General features: G+C 57.4%; 1 protein-coding gene across 3 annotated transcripts; it reads right to left on the bottom strand.

Moving 5' to 3' along the window:
- Positions 1-8,498: 8,498 nt before the first annotated feature.
- On the bottom strand, positions 8,499-14,807 carry GAL3ST3 (galactose-3-O-sulfotransferase 3). 3 transcript variants are annotated; one of them, XM_037517534.2, is made up of 3 exons: positions 14,685-14,807; positions 10,774-11,010; positions 8,512-9,682 (listed from the first exon to the last, which is right to left on the bottom strand). In XM_037517534.2, exons 2-3 carry the CDS (start codon positions 10,896-10,898, stop codon positions 8,512-8,514), a joined length of 1,296 nt encoding a protein of 431 aa, XP_037373431.1. In that variant the 5' UTR covers positions 10,899-11,010; positions 14,685-14,807. The 3 variants fall into 3 exon arrangements, with proteins under 3 accessions (XP_054553435.1, XP_037373431.1, XP_037373433.1); XM_037517536.2 differs by lacking the exon at positions 14,685-14,807 and adding an exon at positions 11,331-11,515; XM_054697460.1 differs by lacking the exon at positions 14,685-14,807 and having other exon boundaries at positions 8,499-9,682; positions 10,774-11,148.
- Between the last annotated feature and the right edge of the window lie 286 nt (positions 14,808-15,093).

The raw sequence follows: 15,093 nt of genomic DNA, 5'->3' as shown, positions 1-15,093 counted from the left end.
GGGGCACGTGCACCTTGTTTCCCCCTTGCTGTGGGCTGGGGTGTGGACACCACAGGGCAGCACTCTCTCGGGCAGTTTCCAGCCAGCGGTCTCAGGGCCATGGACTGGGCCTTGAAACCCTCCTCGCCCCAGGGTTCTGTATTGTGACTATATAAAAAAGCAGCATTATTTCTGATCTTCACGCGCTGTGTGCTGGTTCGCAGGGCCTTCAGCGACCGACAGTAACAAGCAGCCTGAGAAACAAGCAGCCCATTGACAGTGCCAGCGGGCCTGTGTTCGTGGTGAGTCCTTTCATGGTCTTCCGTGTGAGAGCAGGAAGTCTGCTGGCCATGTGTGAACATTGTCCTTATTCCTGGAGGGGAGGGGCAAAGATGGAGGAGTCAGCATCACCCTCCTGGGTTCCTCCCTGCCTGCCCCCCCCCCCGCCCCTGCCCCCGCACTGGGGCCTGACTTACTGGAGCAAAGGAACTCGATGGTCTGACAGCAGATCTTCCAAAGAAATCATTTTCACCTGCTGTGAGTCAGCGGCTTTCCCACCACTTTGCTGTTGTAAACACTAAAAAAACATGAATTATGCATGTTAGAAGTGACTTTTGCGTGAAGATTGAATATTTTTTGCCAGTTTCTTCTTTAGTTATTTATTGTACCCTTCTAATAAGATCTTTTTTTTTTTTTTAAATAGAGGCATGTTTTATTTATTTATTTGTTTGTTTGTTTGTTCTGTTTATACATGCACTGGGCACAGTCAGAAGCGTGGGAGGGTGAGAGAATCCACCAGAGCCAGAGCGGGGAGCAGCGCAGGCAGAAGGACCGAAGTCCACTGCTGAGGGGAGCAGCGGGCGGCAGGAGAGGTCTGCGCGCCATGCGGGACCCTCCTCCGGTGGCCGGGGAACAGCCGGGGATCGAACCGGCGCCGCAGAGGCCACAGTCAGCATCGCAACCCAGCGCTCAACCACTGCGCCACCGGGGAGGCCCTCTAATAAGATCTTGTTAGCATTTTCTGTTTTACAAATGTGTCTAACGGTTGAATGAGGTGATTTTTTATTACGAGGTGTGACATGGAAGAGGACTGTAGGCAAACCCGGTAGGGTTAGTGATAAGAAACTGCAATTTACAAACATTGCGTTGGCTTTGGTCAAACTGAAAAGAACCTAACTACAAATCACAGCCGTTTGACAAGTGAATGGGCTCATTCTGATCTATTGGTGTCTCAAAACAAATAGATTAGGTTTTCACTTGAAAGGTAACTGCAAGGAAAATGGAGTGACTCAGGCTTCTTCGCCTCTGCAGTCACCACCTGCGTCCTTGCTTGCCTTCCAGGTTTTGTTGCCCACAGGTGATGTCATTGGTGCAAAAAGCACTTGGGAGCTGGAGCTCGGGGCACGCACGGGCACCTGGGACCAGGACCGCGAGGAATGGGCGCAGGGCGTTCGTGGCGATGAATACAGACACCGGCAGGAACCTGGAGAGCACGGTGAGGGTGTGTGTGCCTGTCAGCAGGGATGCCCGGGGAGGGGATCATTATGGGATCAGGAGAGAAGAAACGCCAGAGAGAAGCCAGAGGCAGCATGGAAACCCGGGGAGCTGGGAGGCTTGTTTGCTGCCTGTGTACCTGGTCCCCTGCTTCAGCATTAAAGGTCTGTCAGGGCCTTCCTGGTGGCGCAGAGGTTAAAGACACAGCACTATCAAGCTATTACCAGCCACTGCAGCATGAGTTCGATCCCCGGCCAGGAAGCTGACCTACATGGCAAAGCAGACCTCTCCTGCCTTGCCTGCTGCTCCCCTCCGCAGTGTATTTCAGTAGATCTGCCTGTTCTGCTCCCCACTCTGTTTCTGGTGAATCCCCCCACACTTCTGGCCCACACTTCATACCCCAGTTCTTGTATGCATAAATAAATAAATCTTTTAAAAAACAGAAAAAGGCCTATCGAATCTACCATGAACCCCAAGATTCCTGTATCTGTTTGCCAGAATCCACAATGAATCTTTATCTGCCCTGCTCCTACAGTAACGCTGAGTAAGAAGGCTCAAAGAGCAAGGTATTTGGTAGCAAAACCTGTTGTGCAGAGGAATAAAAGTCACACAGTTGGCAATCACCTAATAATGCCAGCATGGAAAATTCTAGCAAGTGAAATGCTGGTGCAGTAGGCAGTATGGAGAAGTGCAAAGGATCTGCCTCCGGAGAGAACTCGAACCTGATGTGATGAGATCATGTGATGCTGAAGAGTTTTTTGGAAATAAACTGGAAAGCAACTTTTTTTTTTTAAGATTTATTTATTCATGCATACAAGAACCGGGGTAAGGCCAGATGTGCAGGAGGGTGAGAGGACTCACCAGAGACAGAGTGGGGAACAGAACAGGCAGACGGACTGAAACACACTGCTGAGGGGAGCAGCGGGCGAGACAGGAGAGGTCTGCCGCGCCATGTGGGGATCTCGCCAGCCAGCTGGGACAGAACTCGCGCTATAGAGGCTGCAGACAGTGTCACAGCGCTGTGCTCAACTGCCTGTGCCACCAGGGGAGGCCCCCGCAACTCATTCTTTATCCAGGCCCAGAAATCAACAGAGTTCAACAAATGTCATCCTGTCCCACTTTTTTTAATTTGTTTTTTTCTTTGTAAGACTTATAATGCTGAGTAGCTGGAATCACTGTCCTGCTCCTCTCAAATCCTTGACAGTGGCACGAATCTGCAATTCTCCCAGTCTTGCGGGGTCACTTTTGGTCTGTGACTCGGTGCGGGTGGGAGGGCCACTGCAGGGCCTTCTTCCATGCGGCTCTTTCCACCATCGGAGTGCACACCGGTGTCGGGGCCAACTGAAGGTGCTGCCTGCCGGGGAGCACTAATCTCATTAATTCTGGGACTAGGGAAATAGTCACAGAGCAAATCTGAGGGTCTTGGGCTTGTGGTCTTTGGTCTCCAAAGGCTTTCGGCGCTCTTTGGCCTCCATGAGTAATAATAGTCAAATTAGTATCAGAGGGTGCTTTAGATTTACAGACATTTTAACTAAGCTGGAACTGTTTCCCAGAATTCTCTTCCGTGCAGAGCTCTGACTCAGTGTGGGCACAATCTGTGCGAGATTCAGGGAGTAGAAGTGAAATGTGTCATGGTGCCATGCACAGCTCCCACAGTGACGCCGCCTGGCTAGCTCACCTGTTACCTGTGGCAGCAGCTGGGGTCTTAGCTCCTCCAGCTGGTGCCACATCCTCCTTTTACCTTCGTCCTTCCTGTTCCAGGTGCTTGCCCAGCTCCCTGCCGGTGAGCTGGCTGCTCCTGTGGGTCACTGCACCATCAGGTTGGAACTCACAGTCGGGAGAAGGTGCAGCTTATGCAGAGCTAAGACCCGAGATATTGTGAGGCTGGTTACATAAGACTTCTTTTTACCTGGTGCTGGAGCCTAAAGACAGGTGCATCGTTTTGCTTCTTACAGTGCTGCAGAGTCCGGAGCAGCTCCCCTGCTTGAGAAAGAGGAAAAGGCAGTGTGATAGATTACATAGAAACCCCCAGTTCTGTGCCTCCTGTCCATAAGGCCCCCCAAAGTATGACTTTGCAGCATGTACTTCTGCATACCTTGAGTCTGGATGGGCCTTGTAACTTTGGCCAATCAAATGTGACAAAAGTGAGGGTGTCTCTGCAAAACCTCAAAAGAACCTGCCCATTTTCCCTGGGTCTCTTGGGCTCACACATGGGGATGATTTCAAGCACCAGTGTAGTGTCCCTGAAGAAGAACCGGACAGTATGTGGCACCCTGTTCCATAGGATTTCCACCCAGCAGATGCAATGAGCCTGGGGAAGGCCTGAGAGAACCCAGGATCCTGCCCCTGTGGCTGCAGCCGGGCTGCCCTCTGGAAGCCATGTCCTCCCTCTGGGACTCAATCTTCCCATTTATAATGGGGCTTCAGGCGCTGACTCTTGCACCCTGTTGCCAGGTATTGTATAAATCCCGTGAGATTGGGTGGGGTGAGCAGTGGGCATGGGGAAGCCATTCCTGCCCTGTCCTCGCCCACTGGAGGGGACCAGGGGGACTCTCGGGGATCAGAGGGGAGGCCAAGTTCCTTAGATCTCTGCAGACCTGTGGGGTGGGGCGCTAATCTCAAGTCCCTGCCTTGTTCCCCTCCCCCGTCACCACCTGTTCTCCTATCCCCTCTTCCGGATGCCCCCAGGAGTACCCCCCAACCCGTCCTCCTGCCCTGCAGTGCCCCCTCTACTCCTCTGGCCCATCCTGAGGGGCTACCCGGTTGTGCTGGCAGGTAGCCCAGCTTGCCTGCCCGGTGCAGTCCTTCCCTGGGGCATCTGAGTACTTAAGTGCCCCCCAAGGAGGCTCTTTGGTGGGTGCGTGTGGTGACATGCTTCTGAAGAGGTGTGAGCCTACACCTCTGAGCCAACTACACTATGGTCAGCCAGTGTTTCCTCAATAGAAAAAAATCAAAATCAAAACAAAACCCAGCATTCCCTCGAGCCCACGTATCATAAGGGCAGGCTCTGGGCTCCTGAGGCCGAGGCCCAGGGAGGCTCTGGCCCCAGCGAGCTCCACCTCTCCCTGGATGTGTGGAGGACTCTGCGCCCTTCACCTTTTTGTACATTGTTTCCCCTCCTGTGAATGGGGCATAAAAATAACATCTAGGGCCTCTCTGGTGGCGCAGAGGTTAAGTCTCAGCGCTGTCAAGCTTTTGGCAGCCATTGCAGCACGAGTTCGATCCCCGGCCAGGGAGCTGACCCACATGGAGCAGCAGACCTCTCCTGTCTCCCCGCTGCTCCCCTCAGCAGTGTATCTCAGTAGATGCCCCTGTTCGCTCCCCACTCTGTCTCTGATGAGTCCTCTCACCCCCTGTACCTCTGGCCCACACCCCAGTTCTTGTATGCATAAATAAATAAAGCTTTTTTTTTTTTTTTTTAAGAAGAATATCTGCCTCACGGGGCTGTCATAAGATGCTAGTAAGTTAACACACACCGAGCACAGAGGAGGTGCCAGCGTGTGGTAAGTGCTCCATCATTCCAGCTGGCATCGCTGTTCAGCTGCTGAACTTCTCCCAGAGCTTTTGCGGTTTCTTATAGATCTTTCTTTTCCTTACCCCAGGAACTTCTTATCAACTAGACCAGACGTCCCTGGGGTGCTGTCTTTCCAGATGGGCTGACATGGTGACCCCCTCTACTCTGAGGGCCACCCAGCCCCCCCATGCTGGTCACCTCTGGTCATTCCATTCACTCCAGTGTCCTACACAGGACACTGTTAATCTAAACCCTGAAGCATGACACGCAAGGCCTTTCATAACGTGGAGCAGGCATCCTCCCCCGACACCCTCCGGCCCCCTGGCTCTCAGAGCCCCAGGCGTGCTCACACCCAGGGCCTCTGCAAGTGCTGGTCCCTCCATCTGCGCCCGCCCCCGTTCCTGTTCTCAGCTAGGACATCCCTCCTGCTGGGAGCCTCTCCAGATGGTTCTCCCATCCTCCTTTTCGCTCCCCCGACACCACACACATCCTTCTGTCATAAAAACCAAGGACACAAAACATTTTCTTCCATCTGTGGGTGTCTGTCCTGGAAGAGCCCTTACCTGCTCCTGGGGGGACACCTCTGTGTGCCAGGTGGTGCCTCACCTCAAGTACGTTCACACAAGGAACAGGAAGGAAGTGACTCATTTCACAGTTGAGGCAGGTGAAGTGCCAAGGCTGAGACCAATGTCATGGAACCAGTAGGGCTTGAACTCCAAAGCACTGGGGGAGGCAATTCCCCCCCAAGCCAGTGTCCCCTGTCCTGGGGCTAAGCATGAGTTCCTCTAGGCAGGGACATCATTTCACCCACTGCCAAAGCTCTGGAAACATGTGGAGAGGGCCCACCGTGTGTGTTGACGGAAGGAGCATCCATGTAGCCTGGAGGCCCAGGGGCAGGGCCCATCCTTCTGGGGGGTGGCTGAAGCTGGAAATGTTGGGACGAAGGAGACCGAGTGCCCCTGCTATTTTATTCCGTCTTCAGTTAATGTCTGCCCTTGCTCCTACATCCAACAGAGAAAGCTCCCAGGGCTGGAACATCCAGTTTGTCCCTGAATCCTTGTTTTTCTGAGTGCTCTCCGCTGAAGGGGGACAAGGATATGAAAGGGGAGCCCACAGACCCAAGGGCCCGGGAAGGTGGACCAGGCCAATCAAGGCAGACCTTAGAGACAGTTCTGAGTTTTTCTGGGAGGACCCTGGGCAAGGTGAAGGGTGCTCCTGGCAAAGGTGTGACCAGAGGCTGAGGCTGGGGCCTCAGGGGAGGGGGCAGTGGCAGACAGACAGCTTCTTGGCCTGGGAGCAGAGGATGCTTGTCTTTGGAGCAATGTCTCTGTCTACTACGATTTGTTACTGCTCCTTCGTGCCGGAGCCTAATTACGTCTTTGTGTGTCTCTAATTGCTGCCTTTTTTTTTTGCCTTCTCCAGAGCTCCCCCGGTAAAAAGCAGGGTGCCATAAAAGCAGCTTCCTTTCAAGCCCAAGCAGTTTCATGCCAGCCGTCAACCAACCACTGCCAGCTCCCTGGCCCAACGGGGAAGACACTATCTGTGGAGAATAAAATAAAGAGGAGCTGATAAAAATCTCTTCTCTTGGGGAGAGGTCCTCCTCGTGGTGGCCCTAGCCCGGGCCGCATGAACTTCTTGATTTCGGGGGCACCCTGCTGACAGGCTCTGGCACCACACCACCACGCTGAGAATTACGGAGGCTGCTTGTAACTATGTGACCTGGGGACTCACTTAACCTCTCCAAGATTCAGTTCCCACACCCACGAGCGGGGCCCCTCGCTAAGTTCCTGTGCATAAACACCCTGACACAGTGGCCGGCCCCTCGTTGACCCGTCAGCTGTTATTTTTATCACTTGTCCAGATAGGCCCACGCAGCTCTGAATTAAGTAACAGAAGTCCCCCTTCTCTGCTCATCTGCAGGAGGCTCCTTTTGACAATTCTGAGTGTTTTGCTGTGCTCCAGGACGCAGGGGCAGGGAATGGCCCTCCAGAGGCAGGGTTGACTTCTCCTCAGGAGACCTGGGTAGGAGTCAGTGACACAGGGGCAGGGAAAATTCTGAGTCAAGCCTCCCTGTTTGGTCCTCCTGGGCCCGTCAGTCTTCCCGCACCCCTGCACCCACTCCAGTGCCACGAGATGGAAGGTCCTGCCTTGTTCATCTGTGCCCCAATTACAGATACAATATGCTCAATAAACGTTGCTGAATTCCATGAGAATGAGTAGGTTCTCTCTAAAGAAAGGGGCTGAGATGGATCTGTGTTGGGTGCCTTGTCAATCATGGGGTTGATGAGAGTGGTGAGGCTCTGGGAAGGCCAGCAGAGGAGCTTGTTTGAAACTGGGCCCCAGTCCTGTGATGACCCCCCCCCTGAGGATCTTGGGTGCCCCCAGACATGGGGAACCTGACTTTTAAAAAAATTTTATTTATGGGGCCTCCCCGGTGGCGCAGCAGTTGAGCGCTTGGTTGCGAAGCTGCCCGCAGCCTCTGCAGCGCCGGTTCGATCCCCGGTTGCTCCCCGGCCACAGGAGAAGGGTCCCACATGGCGCGCAGACCTCTCCTGCCGCCCGCTGCTCCCCTCAGCAGTGTACTTCGGTCCTTCTGCCTGCTCTGCTCCCCGCTCTGGCTCTGGTGAATCCTCTCACCCTCCCGCGCTTCTGACTATACCCAGTGCTTGTGTAAATAAATAAATCTTTAAAAAAATTTTTTATTTATGCATCCAAGAACTGGGGTATAGGCCAGAGATGTGTGTGTGTGTGTGAGAGAGAGAGAAGATTCACCAGAAACAGAGTGGGGAGCAGAACAGGCGGATCTACTGAAATACACTGCTGAGGGGAGCAGCAGGGGAGACTGGAGAGGTCTGTGGCACCATGTGGGTCAGCTCCCTGGCCTGGGATCCATCTTACCCTGGCCGGGGATCGAACCCTTGCTGCAGTGGCTGGCAACAGCTTCACAGTGCTGAAACTTAACTCCTTGCGCCACCAGGGAGGTCCCGAAACTTGACTTTCAATGACAGACAAAACACCTGCACATTTAACATATTTTATTAAAAAAGGAAAAAAAAACAAACAAAAAGCCCAACTCAAGAACTCTTGGTTCTGGGAGTGTGGGAGCAGCTTAAGTCTGTGGGGAGGGTGGAACCTGGAAGACGGACAGTGTGGGGGGGGCACGTGACCCCGGAAGAGCGAGGGCTGGTGCGGTCCACGGGCAGGCCCTTCTTCAGGGCTCGCCCCCTCCCTGCGGCCCCGGCTCACCCACTTGGAAAAGTCAGTGGGGACTCAACCCCAGGCAAGGGCAGGGTGGCAGTTCTGGACAGGCCTCGGGTCAAAGTCACCGATCAGTCAGGAAGGAGAGGGTAATCCAGGACTCGGGCCTATCAGCACCCTCCTCGAGGGTGGGGTTCAGCCCCCCCACACCCCCCGCCCGGGGCTCGGGGGCAGACAGGGAGATGCGCCGTCGCCAGCCCACCGCGCGGGACTCCCCTCTCGGGAAGGAGCGGCCCCCTTTAGGCCAGAGCCCAGGCTCTCGGGGCTCAGGGACCCAGGGGGCCGCGGGGCAGCGCCCGGATGGGCCGCGGCGGGGGGTGGTCCAGGACTGGCTCAGGCCGGGCGCGCGCGCCGCCCCGGCGCTTCTGCTTTCGCAGCAGGTAGCTCGAGTACTGCACCTCGGGCATGGCCAGCTTGAGGCAGGCCTCGGTGGCCGCGCCGGCGCCGCCGCTGGGCAGGTCGTAGCCCATGATGTCCACCTTGCGGCTGGGCTGCCAGGGCTGCAGCTGCTTGGTGCGGATCTGCGCGGCGGGCCGCAGCGCGGGCTCGTCGCCGAAGCAGCGGCGCAGCAGGCGCTCGCGGGCCTCGCGCAGCTCGCGCGCCTCGCGCTCCACGCATGCGCGGCCGGCGCGCGCCACGCGGCGCCAGAAGGTGGCGTTGAAGTGGTCGTAGAGGCCGGCGTCGAGCGCGTTCCAGGCGCGCGCGGCCCGCGCGAGCGCCGCGGGGATGGCGGCCAGGCGCGAGCCGGCGGCGCGCGCGTTGAGCTTGGCGTACAGCACGTCGTCCAGGTCCCAGGCCAGCAGGCGCCGCAGCAGCACGAGGGACTCGTCGAAGTACTCGGCGATCATGACGAGCGAGAAGACCTCCTCCACCTGGCGGATGAGGCCCGCCAGGTAGCTGGCGTCGCGGCGCGGGCTGCGCTCGTGGTCGCCGCCCAGGTCGTAGGCCAGCGTGTTGTGCGCGAACATGGCGAAGTGCTCGCCCGCGCGGTAGTAGGCCTCGGGCGCGCGCAGGAAGGCCTCGAGCGACGCGTTGGGCACGCGCCGGAAGGCCGGGCAGTACTGGTTGTAGTAGCTGAAGAGCGACTCGAACATGGCGGCCGGCTCGCGCAGGATGGTGACGTAGACGGTGCCCGGCGGCATCAGGCGCGCCAGCTCGGCGCGGTCGAAGCGCAGGTGGCTGGCCAGCACGTGCGGCGGCCGCGTGGCCGGGTGCACGAACTGCGCCGAGAAGTTGCGCGGGTAGCAGAACTGGTGCTCGCAGCTGGGGTGCGGCAGGGCCACCGTCAGGTTGTGGCGCTCCGCGAAGCGGAACAGGATGTTCTGCACCGTGGTGCCCGCGGTCTTGTGCGTCTTCAGGAAGGCCACGGTCAGGTGCTTGGGGCGCGGAGGCGAGGCCCGCGAAGGCGGACAGCTCGGCGGGAAGAGCTTGGGGTACCTGCAGGGGCCGAGGGTGGGCGGAGAGGAGGGGGATGAGAAGGGTGCCCTTGACCCGGGGCCCACCCCCCTAGGGCCACCCCTCCTGGTTTTACCCCCAGAACAGGAGCGGGACTTGGTAAGCGGCCTCTTGAGATGACCCCTGCGCCCCCTGCTGGCATAGGATAGATAGGGCAGGGAAATGGGATGTTACCGCTGAGATTACAGAAGGCAAAGGCCAGAGTTTCTATCTTGGCGTCTTTCTCTCTAGGATAACACAGGCAGGGACCAGCGAGCTGCCACCGTTCTGTTAAGGTCCCCGGAGCCTTATTCCTTCACTTAGCCACTGTCGTTTGAGTCTCCACTGTCTGGGTTCTAGAACGATGATAGTGTGGAAGGTGGATACTCATCCTTGCCTTCGTGAAGCTCTCATGCTTCCTCCATCCTGAAACTAGGGTGTTGGAGACCACCCGCGACCTGCAAGTTCTCATCGGACTTGGAGTGGCTCTCCTGTCTCCACCCTTCTAAGCAGCAACTAACGAGGACAGCTCTCACTGCTTTGAGGACACTGTTGAGAACTCCTAACTCTGCCTGGTTTGGACTCGGGATGTCTACTCAGATGTCCTTTTAAAGCCACCAAATCATCTGGCAGGGGGTCTGGGCCCATTCACACCATTCTCGTGGTCAGAACATCAGGAAGTCGAGGGCCTGAGAGGTACAGGGATCTTTTGCAGGGTTCACACAGCGCGCTAGGAGCAGGGTCAGGGCTCCTAATTGTCACTGTGTGGAATCCTGCGTCAGGGCAACCAGTGGGTCACGCATTCTCATCTTAGAGGTGAGGAATCTGGGGCTCAGGAGTGAGGGAAGTTCGCCCAGTCCTGTGGGAAGACTCGGGCTAAATTAAATTAGACTCCTGGCCTGGTCACTGACTTGAGACTTTGACTTGGGGTCACTCTGCCCTTGGTGAGGAATAGTCCTTGCCCAGGGAGTTTATGTGGATCTGAAAAGACGATATGGAAAGCATTTTCAGATAGTGGGAAGGCGCAAAACCAAGCAGAAGAGGGACTTTTCTGCCAGTGGAAGAAACTGAAGGAGAGACCCCAGCCGCCTTACCAGCTGAGCTGCGCCCCCTGGTGGATGAGGAGGCTTACGGTGCTGCACCCTAGCACCAGCAGCAGGATTTTCCTGCGGCTCATTATCTTGGTGGCTTGCTGCAGGTGCTGGAGGATGGGTGCCATGATGGGGTACCCTCTCCTGGACCAGACAGGGCCTCGCTATCCAGGACTCCCTTCTTCGGCACTCATGGAGGCTCCTGGGGCTCTGGTAGCAGGGCCAGTGTTCCTGAGCGGCCTGGCAGGAGAAGGAGGCAAACAGGTTTGCAGTGGGCAGAGGATATGGGCTCTGGGCCCCAGCACGACTGCTGAGAAGGAAAACTCCAGAGGGTGGGTGAGCAGAGCGGCCAGGGAAGATCAGATTCCTGCCTCTCGTTACCAGACCCTATCTCCACACCGCTGCGCATCACTTAGTCTTGGGTGGAATTACAGGCTTTGGGGTGCGGCCAGCCCTTTGGGCCATGATCACTCCCTCGGTTGAGCCCCTGTTCTCTGCTTCTCTGCCTGCCCGATTGTCCTCGTCTTTGGTCTTTGGCTCTGTCTGCCCAGTAGTCTCACCTTGGCACTCAACAGCAGAAGTCTCAGTTCAGGTCTTCCTCTCCTCCAGGACTACCTGACTGGCTGCCTTGGCCGCTGGCTGGTCTTGACTCTCCTGAGACTGAGCTCTTCAGAGACAGTGATGTTGAGTCTCTGACAAGAGGAAGAGTGGGCGCCGCAGGCTTACTGTGTGTAGCGTACTGTTCCCTTCATCCTCACCACAGCCCCACGTAGGCGTTATTTCCATTTTACAGACAAGGAAACTGAGGCTGTCGGCTATGATGCCACTCAGTGGTGGCCACTCAGTGGTGGCCCCACAGCTGGTATTAATGGAGATTCAGACCTGCTCACTCTGGCTCCTAGTGGATGCTGTGAGAACAGGTTTCCCCTCCCCCCGCCCTCAGTTCTGTCTGCTTCTGAGCAACGCCTTACTGGGCTCTTTTTTTTTTTTTTAAGATTTATTTATTTATTTACACAAGCACTGGGTACAGTCAGAAGCACGGGAGGGTGAGAGAATTCACCAGAGCCAGAGGGGAGAGCAGAACAGGCAGACTGACGAAGTACACTGCTGAGGGGAGCAGCGGGCAGCAGGAGAGGTCTGCGTGCCATGTGGGACCCTCGCCCGGCGGCCAGAAATCGAACCAGCGCTGCCGACGCTGCAGGCAGCTTCGCAACCCAGCGCTCAACCGCTGCGCCACCGGGGAGGCCCTCACTGGGCTCTTGCCCTGAGAACTCAAGGCCAGTAAATCCAGGAGGAAGAGAAAGGAAGGCCCTGAAATCCTGGAACCTTATCTTGATTCCATCCCCAGACACCTGACACCCTTGCCACCCCATCAGCTGACTGCCCAGACAGGGACCTGACCGGGGCGGGGGCTGGCAGCGGGGGAGGGGCTCCTGCCTGTTGCCCTGCTGAGGTCTCCAGAAGGGTCTGATTGCTGCCTGGTCTTCTGTCCCCACTCCAGTGCTTTGGCTCAAGGGCAGCCCGGCCCTTGGCAGCTCCAGTGGAAAGTCAGCTGCGGCAGCGGGGCCTGTCACCCAGTTCAGGTGGGGTCTCTGTCTCAGGGGCTGGTCCAGCTGCAACCTCACATACCTGTCCCCACAGGGGCGGGGGAGCCCCAAGCGTTAGGGGCATGTACGTGTGTGTAACTAGGACACCTGGGTCCCAGGAGGGGTGAGGCAGATGAAAAACTCTTTTGACCATCACCTTCCCCTGGGGCCCTGGGCTTGGCTTCCAGTCCCTCTTTTTTATACCCCCTCCCCCCAATTAATCCTGGATTACATTTAAACCTGTTTGGGTGGAAAGATGTCCCGGTTCTGCCTTTCCCTGCTCTCCAGATCCTGTCACCTGGCTTCTTCCCCAGCCTGCAGACAGGACTAATCTTCCTGGAGCCAAGGGGGTGAAGGGTCCAGCCACACAGGGCAACCAAGGGCTTAGCAGGGCAAGTCCAAGGCTCCATGTGGAGGGCGGGAGTCTGTAGCAGCCCCTCTCAGGATGCCTTCTTCACTCCCTGTGCCTGCAGGAGTTGCCAAGGGGCAAAGTGGGGGACAAGCCTATTCCTGTCTTTGCTACGTTCACTGAGACTGCCGTTTCTCGGCCAGGGAGGTCAGGCCTGCAGTGAGCTATGGTGGCCTTTGCCTGGGAGATGCTTCAAGCCGCCACACAGAGAAGAGTGCTTGGTGGCCCCTCCGTCCCCCTCCCCTGCTCAGCCCTGGGGATCCAGCCCCCAGTCTGAGCCTGCTGGGGAAGAGGACACAGTGAGTGCCAGCGTCCCCGGGACAGTAGCCCTCCAAGATGGGCAATGGCTCCTTTCTTTCCTTTTTAAAAAAGTGATGATCAGTTTATTAAAAAGATGAATTTAAGCCTTTGGCCTCGGCCCGCAGGATGCTTTGCCGTCTCAGGAGGACCGTGCAAGTCAGTGAGTTGCCTGTGGCTCCTCTGGAAAGGGCCCAGGTCTGCTGCTTTCACCATGCGGGCTTTTTCTTGTGACGCGTGGGAGTCTAGGTGGGCGCCCAGCTGGTCCTTCACTTTGGGGTTTTCCTTCGCGCCTCCGGTCTGGTCAGCACACGCCTCACCAGAGGTTTTGGCATCACTCTGACTTGGTGGATCGCCGCCTCTGTCTCCATGGGTGTCTGGCACCTTCAAAAGCCATGGCTTTTGACCGACTTGTTCCTTGGAGAGTGATGACAGGTGAGGCTTCCAGAACTCAGCTGAGACTGAGTCTCCTGCTTGGCTGCCACCGTGGCAGGGTGCTTGTCCCCTCCAGATCAAGCCTGGTACATGCCTGGGCTGCCTCTGCTGTTCGAAAGTTCTTTCTGGAACAGTTAGCATCTTCTGCTCTTCCCTTGCCACCTTCCACCGTGCACAGTTGCTAGACCACAAGGACGTTTTTCTCCATAACAAACCTTCAGGTATTTGAAAATAGTAACCCTGTCTCCTCTGGGTGGGCGCGCCGCCAGGCTAAACATTCCAGGTCCCGAGAGAGGGTGCTGCTGGGACTTTGGGGGAGGCCTCCCTGTCCTTGGTGAGTTCGTTCAAACTGTCTCTCATAGAGCTGTGAGGCTGGGGTGGCCCGGTGTCTTCTCCAGGCTGGGTTGGGCTGGGTGGCTGGGCCCTGCCTCCTGGCCTCCCCACCTTCTGCGCAGAGTGTCTCCCTCGGCATCCAGGTGGATCAGGGTGCCCGGCCTTATCAGAGCTTCAGCGCTAATTTTAGTAAGAACGATCCACCTCAGGCTGCTGCCTGGCTTTGCAAATTGCTTTTCCTTCTCCAGGGAACCCAAGGAACTGGCGGGGCTGATCGGGCTCTGCTGGCCTGGGTGCCCACCCACTCTAAATGGGCCCTTTGCTCTTGCCCCTCCAAGCTCTTAGGCTGATATTGAGGCATTTGGAGGAGGAGGGTGCCCTGGCCGGGGATGCTCCCCTAATCCCCATGGCTGGATGACCTGGAGACTCCTTCCTGACCAGCTGGCACAGCCCAGAATAGGCAAAGTGCCCCTGTGCTAGAGGAAGGGGCCAGGGGCTGACCCAAGAAATCCAGTATCTTCCCCCCTATTGCTTCCCCTCTCACCCCAGCCCCCGTTCCTTGTCATCCACCCCCACCCCACCCCCACATCATCCCTGCCTCCCAATCCCCCTGGTCTTCTATCGCTGCCCACCCCCATTCCCTCAATTTTATCCCGACCTTCCCCAGGGATCGGCCAACGGCATCGGGTCACCCTATGGGATAGGCCGGACTGGCCCGCACCCCTGGGGGCACAGCGCCCCCTCCTCGTGCTCTCCAGGCTCTGGGCCCCAACCGCACTCTCCCACCCACCGCTCGTTCCCATCCCGCTCGGGTCTACCGGCCCCCAGCCTGAGCCGGCCACTGCAGTACTCACGCCGCGGGGGCTCAGCCTCCGACCGGGTTGGGGGCTGGTCGCGGCTCCCTCTTGCTCCTTGTCTCCAAATCCGCCGCGGGCACCGGGAGCCGCGCGCCGAGAGCCGGCCGCTAGCCTCTCCGCGCCTGGATGGGATCAGGTGGCGGCGTCCGCTCGGCTCTGCTCCTCTCGGCTCAGCCCGCCGCCCGCCCCCCATCGCACACCACACCGGAGGCGGGGCGGGGGCCGGGCCGCGCAGGGGAGGGGGGAGGGGGTTGCCTGGCCAGCCGGCGGCCTGTGCACACGCTCCGGTGGCCTCTTGACATGCGTGCATCTTACCCTGGCACCCTTGCCGAGTGTGATACCCGTGAGACCAGCTCCTGGCCCTCGCTGGACAAAAAGGGAAACTGAGGCCCAGAAGGTGTCTGAA

Source organism: Talpa occidentalis, unplaced genomic scaffold (genome assembly GCF_014898055.3).
Source record: "Talpa occidentalis isolate TD23 unplaced genomic scaffold, MPIMG_talOcc4v2.1 talOcc4.17, whole genome shotgun sequence".
Taxonomy (NCBI): Eukaryota; Metazoa; Chordata; class Mammalia; order Eulipotyphla; family Talpidae; genus Talpa; species Talpa occidentalis.
Note: the sequence above shows the minus strand (reverse complement) of the source record. Positions and strands in the feature narration are given on the sequence as shown.

Bases quoted from the DNA above. Each gene is read 5' to 3' on its own strand.
- GAL3ST3 (XM_037517534.2), bottom strand. From the start codon at position 10,898: ATGGCACCCATCCTCCAGCACCTGCAGCAAGCCACCAAGATAATGAGC. The intron at 9,683-10,773 runs GTAAGGCGGCTG...CGGCCCCTGCAG, and splicing joins CAGGGGGCGCAGCTCAGCTG to GTACCCCAAGCTCTTCCCGC.